General features: G+C 36.8%; 1 protein-coding gene and 1 pseudogene across 3 annotated transcripts; one reads left to right on the top strand and one right to left on the bottom strand.

Annotated features, from left to right (window-relative positions):
- Window positions 1–302: 302 nt before the first annotated feature.
- LOC104104335 (uncharacterized) lies at window positions 303–3613 on the bottom strand. 3 transcript variants are annotated; one of them, XM_070202083.1, is made up of 4 exons: window positions 3385–3613; window positions 2383–2979; window positions 1322–1917; window positions 303–1166 (listed from the first exon to the last, which is right to left on the bottom strand). In XM_070202083.1, exons 1-3 carry the CDS (start codon window positions 3565–3567, stop codon window positions 1759–1761), a joined length of 939 nt encoding a protein of 312 aa, XP_070058184.1. In that variant the 5' UTR covers window positions 3568–3613; the 3' UTR covers window positions 303–1166; window positions 1322–1758. The 3 variants fall into 3 exon arrangements, with proteins under 3 accessions (XP_070058184.1, XP_009610690.1, XP_070058185.1); XM_009612395.4 differs by having other exon boundaries at window positions 2391–2979; XM_070202084.1 differs by having other exon boundaries at window positions 3451–3613.
- Window positions 3614–9069: 5456 nt separating this feature from the next.
- LOC104086021 (putative pentatricopeptide repeat-containing protein At3g13770, mitochondrial) lies at window positions 9070–12439 on the top strand (annotated as a pseudogene).
- Window positions 12440–13483: the final 1044 nt, after the last annotated feature.

Below are 13483 nucleotides of genomic sequence, written 5' to 3'. Positions count from 1 at the left end.
AATCAAAGGCATAATAGTCTTATGACATTCCGAAAGATTTTATTGACGTACTTCTCAGGCATTGCATTCATTTATACATGTACATTGACCCACGACCAGATGGCGTTATATACGCGTATATATGTATATGGGATATGAGAAAAGGTTACGGCGTTATATACGCACCACCACTTGATCAGGTGGTATATGTTGATGATTTGCCCACAGTGGCCGAGATGATATGATGAGATGCCCTCAAAGGCTTGATGATATTATGAACGCATATACCTATGTATGATATGACATTTATACGCATATGCATGACATTATAAGTATTAAATGGTTCACAGAACTATTCAGACTTACATGTCGAGCCTTTTAATACATGTTTCTCTCATGTATTTTATTTACTGAATTTCATTCCTTACATACTCGATACATTATTTGTATTGACGTCCTTTTTGTCCGGGACGCTGCGTTTCATGCCCGCAGGTCCCGATAAACAGGTTGAGAGTCCTCCAAATAGGCTATCAGCTCAGCGGAAGGTGTTGGTGCGCTCCATTTGCTTCGGAGTTGCTTATTTGGTCAGTATAATTAGGACATGTATTGATTGGTATGGCGGGACCCAGTCCCGACCTTTATGATACTTATGTACTCTTAGAGGCTTGTAGACAGATGTCATGTATACAGATACTTGTATGGCCTTGTCGGCCTATGTTTTGAGTTTACAAATGATCATGTTGGCCTTATAGACCTTTATGTCACGTGTATAAGTTTCTATATCACGTTGGGTCGTTCTATGTCGATTATTCTCCCATGTTTATTCTGGTTATCTCATGACTCATTTACCGGTGATAGCATGATACAAAAAAATATGTAACATTGGTACTCGGTTGAGTAAGGCATTGGGTGCCTGTCGCGGCCATCGGTTTGGGTCGTGACAGCTAGTTCCTAAATAGCAGGCCTTTAGAGTGGCTATCGAGTGTCATTTCTACTATATTGAGTCGCCCATGGGCTGATTAGTACAGGCCTAAGGCCCATTTAGGGTAACCACAACACTGGACTGTAGTGTAGGCCCACACCTTATTGTTCGTGTTGTTAACTTTAAACTGAACGAGTGGTGCAAGTCTGACATACGCAGAGTTTTCTTGTTTCACGGAAACAGTTGGAGCAGAGATTTCATGTTTCTGCAAAAAAGAAAAGAAAAAGAAGGACTCTCCCATGTTATGCACAAGAAAACAGGTAAGTATATGAATATGACCTGTAAAAGAAAAGGAAAAAATGAAAAATGTAAAAGGAAGCTAATTACAATTGTAAATCAGCATGGCAGAATATGACCTACCATCACAGTTTACAGATAGATGTACATACATATTCTCTTTTACCTCCAGCACGAGCGGTGAAAATGAAAGTAATTTGGATCTCTAGACCTGCTACAGAAACAGCTGATGGTAATTATAATGAGCAAAATACATAAAGTTAAAGTGAACAAACAATTTGTTGCAGCAGGATTACAGAAGCAGCAAACCTGCACCAGCATCGTAATCCTGTGTATGTAGACTATGTTACCTATAGCTATCCAATTAAATGTAAATGTCTTTTCCTGCTATGTCCATAAGAAAAAAAAAGCCTATAACTCTATATGTATTCTAGTGCAAAATAAGTGCAACATGTAGTTGGAGGAGCCATAAACAGAGATACAGCATATTATAAGACCTTATTTACAAATAGCTGTATTTTTGAATTGATTTAACTTTCTTGGTGCCAATATCGAAGTTATCATGACAAAACAGATGATGAAGCTTTACTGTAGCAACAACAAAAAGCCACGAATTGTCTTATCTTTGGGACAGTTGACGTTGCAGGAGAGGAGCTGCAAATGCAAGCATCATCTTTTGACTTTTGGAGGCAAAGGATGTATAGCATCCAACTGTTGCCCTGGAAAATTCACATGCTTATGAATAAAACACTTTGGAAAGAAATGCATACGCTCCCAACAAGAACACCAAATAGGTTGGTAATTCAAATCCAGATATGTCAACATTATGAAAATACATCATACATTTGAGGTACTAACAATATAAAATTTAAATGTCCTCACTTACATGCTTCAATTTTTTACAACAATAGAAACCAAAAGGAAACTACTTGGGCAAGATATCTGAAACTAAAAAGTAATGCATTTGAAAAAAAAATGGAAGTTTACTTCTTTCCAAGAATATAAGGCTGATAACATAGTTACAATTGCTCAACTGTCTACAGCAATGGAGGTAAACAACCAATACAAAATTATAAACGAAACACCTATTTTCATGCTTGTTACAAAGTTATCCAAGGCAAAACAGGGATGAGATCCAACCATTGCAAAGAAAGGTGAAAGGATGAAATAAAAAATCAACTGACATGAATACCAGTTCCAGCAGAAATTAAAGTCCTCAGCTCAGCTAAATGTTCATCATTTGAAATATGGAGCGAGATGCGAAGATTCGTTAACAATGCTTCTTGGTCCCAACTTAAGGGACCGGAAGCATACAATGCCTCCAAAGTACAGCGATAAGCATGTAACTCCAAACTATGAATACTTGCTGCTATTTTCTCTGGTGAAGAAAGAGGGTGTCTTTCCTCCTTATCTGCTGAATTTCGAAAAGACTCTGCATCACTGCAAAGAAGCTCAGTTCCTTGGCAATAAACTTCTACTGGAGAACAGTTAGAGAATTTATCATTGATACTACAACTACCAACAGAATCACTAGATTCTGTACTTGTGGTAATGAAATAGCCAACATAATCACTTCTTTTGGTTTGCCTCAATGCGCAATATCCATCAGATACAATGTTCAATGAATTATGCACATACTTTTCATCCGTTGTATTCTCCTGAGCAGCTAAATGATCATCCCCAAGAAATTTATTCCTCGCGCTAAGAGACAGGACCTTGCTCACTTTTTTACAAGGTATTACAGCAGAAAGGTGATCAGGTCTCCGACACAGTCCAGATCCCTAAAAGAAGAAACAAACATGTAGTCAACAAACACACCATCAGAGATCAGCTATTTTCAACTCGGAGTAAAATAAAAAGATGACTATGAACAACCAAACAATATAAAAGGGTGACTGAAGAAAAAACGATCAAAATAGAAAAGGGAAAAATTCTCAAACAATAAAGCGAAAAAGGGTGAAATAAAACTGGGAATGCAACCGAGGAGATTGGGAAAAAAGAGATGAACGCTAACAAAAGAAATCATAATGAAATGAATTGGGAGGAGAGAACAGCATTAGGTTTGGGGAAAGGGAGAGGAAGGGAGACTATAAACTAATCAAGTCCTGTTCCTCATCTTGCCAGTTTAGCACTCTGGTCTTTGATCTGTGCACGCAAAGCTCCTTCAGGCATCCAGTCTGACGTACCAAATAGTAGTCTCTATCCAGAACCTTAACAATTGTGCCAGTTTTCCAACAAGATTCATCAAATACCTCCACAACTCGACCAATCTCCTGATTATCCGAACCCTCCACACATGGTGTACAAGATCTGATATCCTTCCTCGACACCCTCTCAATTTCCATTGTTGTGTACACACTACTTTTCATAGTACCGACTACCGAGCCTTAGCCTTTCATCTATTTTCTGGTACCTGTTATTATTTATATAGCTTCTAATGATGATATTGATATATTGTCTTTTTTATTCTTGTTCTCCTTGATCCGAGGGTCTATCGAAAACGGATTCTCTAACCCTTGGAATAGGGGTAAGTAAGGGTATTTATGGTTCAGTTTGGATCGGTTTTTACCTAAAAAGAAACCAAACCAAGTAAGTCGATTTTCAAATATTAGAACCAAGGTCTGCGTACACTCTACCATCCTCAGACCCCACTTGTGGAATTTTACTGGGTTGTTATTGTTGTAGGGTTGTATCAGGTATTCTAGATTTTTTGCACCCACTTTAGCCCCTTTACAATTTTGAATTTAAGAAAATGAGTGTAAAAGATAGATCTCTTACGTGTAAAAATAATCTCCCATGTGTAAAAAAAGAGTTAGGGTCATAAAACTAAAAACAAGTTTGTAAAGAGTCAAAAAACTAATTGACCCATGTAATTGTCCAAAAATAAAATAGACGGTTTTCTATGTAGTGTATAGCCAATATTTAAGTTGCATTTTATTCCATCTCTTTCATTTTATGTGATTGTGTTTGACCATATATAGAGTTTAAGATATTAATTTGAATTTATAATATAGTAATATTGATGGAAGAGAATATTAAAGTAGTGGTTGAAAAGAGAGCAAATATGGCATCAAAGTTAAAACATGAATTTAAATTATTGAAAGTTGTGAATGTTGTATAAAAATAAATTTGTGTTAATGTTTTAGAATTTCAAAATAGAAAGAAAAACGGTAAACTAAGCTCCCGCAATGCGCGGGGCATAAGAAAGTGCCGAACCACAAATGTCTATTGTATGCAGCCTTATCCTGCACTTGTGCGAGAAGTTGTTTCTATGGCTCAAACTCGTGACCTCTTGATCACATGACACTCACGAAATAGGAATCATTGAATATCTCAATTTTTATTTCAAAGATCCTGGGGCATGTGACATGTCCAGAATTACAAATTACTAGCTATTAATGAGAACAATCTGAAGATTTAGCTTGTTCTCACAATAATGCAATTTGGTTTTTCGATTATCTACACCTTTATTATGTAGGAAAGTTCAAACCAATGAGCAGTTTAGTGAAGGGTTGATGATGGATATAAGTTTATGTTGCATGAAATCAACCTTTAATCTTTTTTTTCTTTCCCTTAGAGGTCAAACTTTTAAAATTTCTGCTATACTAACAGTCAATATATTATAATACAAAATTTCTCCGTGTTTCACACTTGCATTTCATGAGTACTGTCATGTGCTGCTTTCCATCATCGACCCATGACCCCTTGGACGTGCCCCGTGGCGTCCCGGAAAGCCTCCCAACGCCTAGCGCCACGGTCGGTCCCGTGGTCTCGGTAGCGCCAAGTGACAAGCGCGCATGCGCCTCTGTCGCCCCACCGATAATCAGTGCCAGCGCCCAGCGGCTGGCGAATGCCATCAATGCCGCGTGCACCGACAATGCCGCGCGCACAAACTATCATGTTACCAACAGTGCCGCACGCACAGACAATGCCCCGCGCGCAGACCCAATGCCAAGCACCAGCGCCCAGCCGCTGGCAGATCCAAATAGTGCCACGCGCGCCAACAGCAATGCGCGCGCAGACCCTGATGCTCAAGACAAAGTTGCTGCCATCGGACTTGCTTCCATAGAAAACTAAGTCCTTTTCATTGTAATTATAGAGTAGTTTTACTTCATTCATTTTCAGTATGCTTCTACAGCTTTCTTAGGTCAACTCATGTAACTTTGGTTTATTTTTTTTAAGCATTATTAAGGGGGACCAAAGCATTCAAACAATTCTCTGTACTGGTGTCTCTCCCCCCGATACCGCATTGCATCTTGTAATAGCTTTCATCATCATCATCAATACAATCATCAACTTTCATCATCAATTTCTCATTTTTCGCTGCTCAATTGCTCACGACATTGGTTTTTCCGTACGACACTGACAATCTAGTCTAGCGTACGGCGAGGACCTTAGTTGGCGCATAGCAACCGCACTGATATCGGTTGCTTAGCCTTACGTCACCCTTCCAAGGAACTTCAGGAAGGCGTCGCGTAACAGTACATATGATTCATGCAGTAGAAGCAGAATTACAACTTAAACCTTAGCTTCCTAGTGTTGTGATGCTAAACCTTAGCTTCCTAGTGTTGTGATGCTTTAATCATTCCATTTTGGTTTGTGCCAACTTAATTCCTTGAATCCTTGTTATAGTTGCCAGGAACTAGTCATGGCAATGCCAAACAGCTTAGTGCACGTGCAACTAAAATCCTAAAATTGCAATCAGAAGTTAGAAGATTTGACTGCTTAACTTTACTGAAACTAGTTGATTAATTGGTTTGGTTTGTGTCTTCTGGTATCAAATATGCAAGCCTAGTTCAGTCAAGCTCTTAGTTTTCTTGTACTTAGTTGTTTGTTCGACATACTTGAAATGACTGTCCTGCGTACCTGAAACATAAGCACTAGTTTTCTTTGATCTTGCAAAATAAATGACCAACTCCCAAGCTCGGTCTAAAGATTGTTATGTTTTGATTATTTACCGAGCAGGAAATGTTAGCGACATCACCTTCTCAAACATAAACATCAGCACAAGATAGAGCAAAGCCTATTTATGTGTCCAAGAGATGCAACTTCAAAAGCTGGTTCAATCTCCAAGTTGCTATTTGTCAATATCACATTAACGGCATCTTCTTATCGGGGTCGGGAGGTGGAGTCCTGAGCAATCTGAAGTTCATAAATATGAACCTAACGTACAAGAGATGGACAAAATATCCAGATGGATGGGTGGATTACAGGCCAGGATCGGATGCCAAGAACTTGTAAAACACCAAACTGCTGATGGAGCATATCGATGGTTTGGTTTTCGAAAATGTAGTCATGAAATGGTCCAATGAGGTGGAATAATCCTTTGGATTTCAGGCCATCGACTGTAAATAACATTTCTACTCCAGATCTTACCAACAATGAGGGATTAATAGGATGCATTTGTTCTTCAGAAAAATATATAAAGCTGCAAAACACCCCTCCATTTTCCAAAACATAAATGATTTATGTTATGTGCTCATCATGAATGCAAAGTGATGTTGATTTGGATTTGCCCCAGTTGAATTGTACCTCTTAGCATTTGCTTTCACACATGCTACGTAGAATAGAGATGTTGGTGTGATATAAAGATATTATACATTAATATGCATAATAACAAAGTGCAACCATAATTTAAAATTTTTGGGTTTTGAGCAAAAGTTGCCTCGTGGCTCCTTCCTGACACAGTCAAAAAAAACATGGTGAGAAAAACAACTTTTTTTTTTTTTTCTGTACAATTAAGTGTCACACCTCCTTTTTCCCGATGAATAGGTGCCAAAGGAGTTTTTTCAATTTAAGTGACATTATTTGAAAATAAATTAATTTATTTTATTTTTAAAGAGTCGCCACTTGGAATAAATATTTATGGTGTCCCAAGTCACCATTTATTTTAAAATCTCAATTCAAGGAAATTGACTCTGTTTAAGTTTGCTAAATACAGAAGATAGAGTAAGGAATTCTGTTAACCCGGAAGAACGTGTAAGGCACACCCGAGTTCCGTGGTTCTAGCACGGTCGCTTTAATAATTATACATGGCTTAACCAATTCTGGATATTTTAGGTTCTAGGAAACTTTGTGCACTTTTGTCTTAAACCGCTTTTAATTACTTGATTATTTGTAATTATGAAATTATTTTGAAACGAATCACGCGTACGTGTATTCGTTTTGTTTGGTGTGTCATGAATCATGTCACGCGGACGTGTACACAATTAATAACACTTTATTATTTTTAAGATTGTTTTGTCAAAGTTGCGCGAACACATACTTTGCCTTTAATTTGGGAATCATAATTATACCACGTGGACGTATACATAACCATGATAATTTGATTTAACACATGCCTAAAGTATGCTAGTGATTTGAATGAATTGTTTTTCAAAAAAAAAAACAAATTTAATATTTTTAGTACTAAATTATTTGTCTTAAAAGGCTGCACTATTTAATATGGGCCAGCTTGCTAATTTTACTTATCACAATCTATGGCCCCTTTGATTTCTTCTACTGACTACCACTATCAGTCAAAGACTTAATATAAAATCAAATAATTAACTAATAAAGTAGATAAAACAAAACAACGTGCTAATATAAGATATGAGTAACCTAAGCATACAAACAATAAGATTCGATCCAATTATTTCCAAGACTTTGCTAAATATTAATCTTAAATCCATACCAATTCTGCCATGTCAAGTTTTTAATAAAGAAAGCGAACATGAATCCTTATTTAAAAAACTAACACTTAAGTATTATGTTATATCAACTTTATTTATTTAATTAAGAAAAGCTCAACAATCAAATAAACCAAACAATCAGCCATAAGAGAAAATTTCATTCTCACTAATACACGCAAGCAAAGTATTTGAAACAAACAAGGGTGGATAGAATGGACCTTTCTTTAGCTTTCAATAACAACTTTGCACAAACAAATTTGACATCGGCAAACTTTGCCGAAAACGAAAACAGAAGCTAGAATCTACTTCCGGTAAACTCGAACAGTGGCCTAAACAATCTCGACCCAAACGGGTTGGTTTTTGCTGCCGTTTCATGTGAAAAAGGGGACTGGTTCAAGGTGTTTTTGCTTTTTTTTTTTTTTTTGGAAGAAAGGAGCTAATTTTTGGTGATTTTGGGGCTATTTCAATGGTGAGAATGAAAGTGAAGATGAGGTGCTTGGCTGGTTACATGGCTATGAAGGTCGTGAGTTAAAAATGGTGGTGTTCGGCGTGTTTTGGGTTGAGAGCTGCGGCAGTGCATAAGTTTTTCCAAATGACCAGCTTCCTCTTCTTTTTCTTCCGTTCTTTTTTTTTTTTGCTTCAGATTCCTCCCTCTTTTCATTTGTGAAGTGTCCAAAATATATAGATGTGTGTGTTGTATAACTGATGTGAGGAAGTGGCGAGAAGAGTGGGAGAAGTGGGAAGTGGGGCGGATATGTGGGGATACGTGAAGGATATGGGAAAAATGGGGATTAGGGTGTTTTGTTTTTTTAAAGTAAAAATAAGATTTTGAATACACTTTAACGTGATTTTACTTCATTTTGAATCTCTTTTTTTTTTTTTTTTGGTTTTTTATTTTAAAAGATAATTAAATTATGAAGATAAGAAGAATAACCAACATTTCTTGCGGTATAGGAAAATTAAATATTTATATGTATTTTAAATGATACTAAGCAAGATTCCATAACTTAGTTATTAAAATTCTTATGAAAGAAATCCTCTATATATATATATATATATATATATATATATATATATATATATATATATATATATATATATATAAAGCCTATTAAGGGTAATATAAAAATTTAAAATATTAAAATTAGACCTAAAAGAAATATTTATACTAAAATAGTATAGAATTTGGGTGTGTTAAAAAATTAGGTTTTCAAGTTAATCATGTATTTTCATCCATAATGAAAAAGCCATAATTTTACCACCATAGTCCATACACCAACTTTCTGCTCATGTCCGTCAAGTACTTCAACTCTTGTAGCTCTAAGCTCCGATGGTCTCCTATCAGAAGCCTTATTTGAAATGGCCAAACAAGGCCTTGAAATGAAATTCAAGGAATCCGATACTCTGTTAAACCAATGTATAAACCAAAGGGCTATAAGAGAAGGCCAAAGGGTACATACCCACATGATCAAAATTCAAAACCTATTATCAACCTCCAGTGTACCTCAGGACAAGGCTGATCGTTTTCTACATAAAATGTGAGCTTTTAGGTGATGCTAGGTGGGTGTTTGATGAAATGCCTGATAGAAATGTTGTTTCTTCGTCTGCTCTTATTTCTGGGTATGTCTCTGAAGCTCTCCATCTTTTTGTTCAGATGTTGAGATCAGGTACTTCTATTACTTTGGGAAGTACTTACAAATTTACCGATATATCTTCATATCAAACACGCTTTTGCACATTAGAAACTACTTAGTTAATTAAGTGAAAAATGTATTTTGTACCATCTAGCTTAAAAGACAAGTATGAACTGTTAACATGTTAATACTGGTAAGTATGAGGCTTGGTGTTGGTTGATTCAAAAGAAAAAGGAAGAGTGGATATGTAGGTATTGTCTCCTTTTGCGTTTACCGTTTATTTTAGAAACTGGTAGCAATATTGGTAATGAATGAGAGAGAGGCCAGCACTTAAATTTAAATGAAACTTGTGATGAGATAATAGGAAGAATTTGATTTTGTTATCCTCTTCAATGACAATAAGTTGAAGTCTATTAGTTGCCTAAATAACTTCAGAATTTCTTAGTAAAGGGGTCAAGTTTAAAAAAGTTCTTTCTTCCTTCAAATTATTCAGTTGGTCTTGTAAAATGATGGTAAACAATTACATGCATTTTATTGTATTTCTTAAGGTTAAAAAGTAAGGTAAACCATTAGGTTCACTCTTTACAGATTTATTTACTGAGTAACCTTTTTTTTCCCTCCTTTGAGTAGATCATAACCAGAAAAGTTTGCAGGTACTGAGCCAAATGAGTTTACATTTGCAACCGTACTTACATCATGTATTGGCGCCGTTGGGTTTCATTTTGGGAGAAAAGTCCATTGTCTTGTGGTCAAGAGCCCTTTTGAATCACATATATATGTGGGAAGCTCACTCCTTGATATGTATGCCAAAGCTGGCAAAGTCAATGATGCTCGAGATGTTTTTGAACGCCTGCCAGAAAGAGATGTTGTCTCTTGTACTGCTATAATCTCAGGCTATGCTCAACAAGGACTAGATGAAGAGGCACTAGAGCTTTTCCGCAAGTTACAAGCAGAGGGAATGTCTTCCAACTATGTTACATATGCTAGTGTATTAACGGCCTTATCTCGACTTGCTGCGGTGGAACTAGGTAGACAATTGCATGCCCATATTATTCGATTGGAACTACCCTTCTACGCGGTGCTTCAGAATTCTCTCGTTGATATGTACTCGAAGTGTGGAAACCTCGCTTATTCAAGGAGGGTATTCAATCAAATGTCTGAAAAAACTGTGAACTCCTGGAATGCCATGCTTGTTGGTTACAGTAAACATGGGATGGGAAAAGAGGTAGTTCAGCTCTTTGAAATGATGAGAGAAGAAAACAAGATCAAGCCTGATGGCATCACTCTTTTGGCTGTGTTATCTGGTTGCAGCCACGGAGGAATGGAGGATAAAGGTGTACAGATTTTCAACGAAATAAGTATTGGCAAAGACAGGGTCGAGGTTAGCATTGAGCACTATGGTTGTGTGGTTGATTTGGTAAGTCGAGCTGGCCAAGTAGAAAGGGCCTTTCAATTCATCAGAGAGATGCCTTTTCCACCAACTGCTGCAATTCTGGGTTCACTTTTAGGTGCTTGCTGGGCTCACCTGTGTGTTGATATTGGTGAAATTGTAGTCAAACAACTTTTGGAGATAGAGCCAGAAAATTCTGGAACTTATGTGATCCTTTCGAACTTGTATGCATCGGCAGGAAGGTGGGAAGATGCAAGAAGTGCAAGAGATATGATAAACGAACGGGCCATTGTAAAGGAATCCGGAAAAAGCTGGATTGGTCCTGATCTTATCCATGAAACAGAGAAGGATATAGCAAAATGTAGTGGAATTAGCAGTTAGGATCAGGTAATGTACTTTATATTCCTGATTTTAGGTTGTGTGTCTTGTTTGATATGGATGAGAAGTGAAAAAAAGAAAGAAAATGCTGCTAGGACAACTAGCTTTGGCTTATGAACTACTCTGCACATCCTTAGAAAGCATATTCAAGTGAAAATCCATGGAACTCTGCTGGCTGTCAGAGCTGACCCATGTTCCCAAGGTAGAGCTGTGAAGGAGAAGCAGTTGCAAGAGGCACAGCTCAGTTTGATGATTTATTGGGTATATCCATATGGAGACTACTAGTAAAAGAATTCCAGTCTTGCTGAATTTTCTGCCCAATGGGTGGATGGGATAAAACATATCGGTAGGGGTAGGGATGGCAATGGGGTGGTGCGGGTTAAAGACTTTGTGAGGCGAGGTGAAGTATGAATGCGGTGCGGGTTCAAACAATTTTCTTAAAATCAGAGAGGGCAAAGCGGTTGCGGGTTAAGACCCCTTTGTTTTGAACTACACATCTAGACCTACTACTTCCTTCTCTGTTTCTCTGGTCTCCGTAGATTTTTGCCTATTACAGCTGCACTGTTCTCGACTCTCATAGTCTCATTCTCTCTCTGCGCTCTGGTTTCTCCGTCCCTCTTTGCCTTTGGTCTCGCCATCTCGCTGTCTTGCCGGTAATAGTCTAACTCTACTACTTCGTTCTTCTTTTTCCTATTATTACAGAATTTTTTCTTGCTTGTGATCCGAATCTAACCCTATTTGAACCCACAATTGTTTCTGACGAGAGATGTTAGGCTTTCATCATCTAGGATCTCTTTTGTGTCCCTTTAATTTTTTGGGTTAAACCATTAAATTATTTATACATGCATTCACTATCATGAAAATACACAAAATGCAAACAACAAACATACAACCAACAAATTGTGGAGCAGAAGCTGAAGTTGGCTGCTAAAAACGTGAAGCTGATCTTGTATTTGTCTCAGGAACGAACTTGGAAGAAACCCTGCATTTTTTGATTTCTTGTTGACTGCCTTAACTCAAAGATTTTTAATTTTTTGGTTTCCAAGTAACATTTTTCTGGATTTGCATAGATTGTTGTTAATTTGATTGTCATTATTGAGTGTATTTGAATCAGAGGTTGTGTCGAAGTTCGTTATATGGTTGAATGGGGTTGTTAATTTGGTTGTCATTATTGAATTCCCTTTTCTTGTGTTTATGTGTTTATAGATAAGTATGGAGTCTCAAGATGAAGAAAATTCAATGGTTTCATCTTCTAGAACTTTTCCCATTGAAGATGAGAGCCAAAGACCGACTCAAGCTAACAGAGCTATTGGAACTAAAAATAAGAAATTGACTTTTAAAGCACAACATTTTAGATTGGTGATGATCAATGGTGTTTTTTTTTTGTGATTGTTAATATTGTAATACTCGTATCATGACAACTAGGAAAAGTGGGACAAGCTAGATATTTGGCCATAGCATTACTAGAAATTGGATTTTGGTCGGTTTTTCAAAATATTTTATTTTTTAATTTTTTTTATGAAACCGATCAATTTTGGTCGGTTTTCTTTGGCGCAAAAATGCGAAAAACTATTTTTTGAGTCCCGTGAAATTTATTTTTTAAGAAATCGACCAACTTTGGTCAGTTTTTCAATTAAAATAAATAAAAATTAATATTCAAAAAAACTGACCAAAATTGGTCGGTTAATTCGGCCGGTCATATAAAAAAACTGACCAACTTTGGTCGGTAATTTTACTTTTTAATAAAACCGACCAACTTTGGTCGGTTATTTTCGTGCGAAAATACAATTAAAGAGTATAAATCAAATAAAAGACAGTCTTAAAATAAAATGCACCAATGGTCTAGTAGTAGAATAGTATCCTGCCACAATATAGACCCCGGTTCGATTCCCAGATGGTAAATCTTTTGATTACATAATTAAAATACCGATCAACTTTGGTTGGTTTTTTTTTTTGCAATATTTTTTTTTTGAATTTAATTGATCGACTAAAGTTGGTCGGTAGTCGGTATTTCTTTTCGACCCCTAAAATACCGTCCACACGTAAATGGTCACGTTTTGATCGGTTATTGGCCTTTACCGACCAACTTTGATCGGTTTTTTTGGTCGGTTTTTACCGGATTTCTAGTAGTGTAGATGTCCTAATAAGCGACAAAACTTGGATAGTAAGGGTAGTCGGGGCTGATAATGGTAGCAAACAAAATTATTTTGAT

The sequence above is a fragment of the Nicotiana tomentosiformis genome, chromosome 5 (assembly GCF_000390325.3).
Source record: "Nicotiana tomentosiformis chromosome 5, ASM39032v3, whole genome shotgun sequence".
Taxonomy (NCBI): domain Eukaryota; kingdom Viridiplantae; phylum Streptophyta; class Magnoliopsida; order Solanales; family Solanaceae; genus Nicotiana; species Nicotiana tomentosiformis.
The sequence above is the reverse complement of the archived record's forward strand: the minus strand, read 5'-3'. Positions and strand labels throughout refer to the sequence as shown.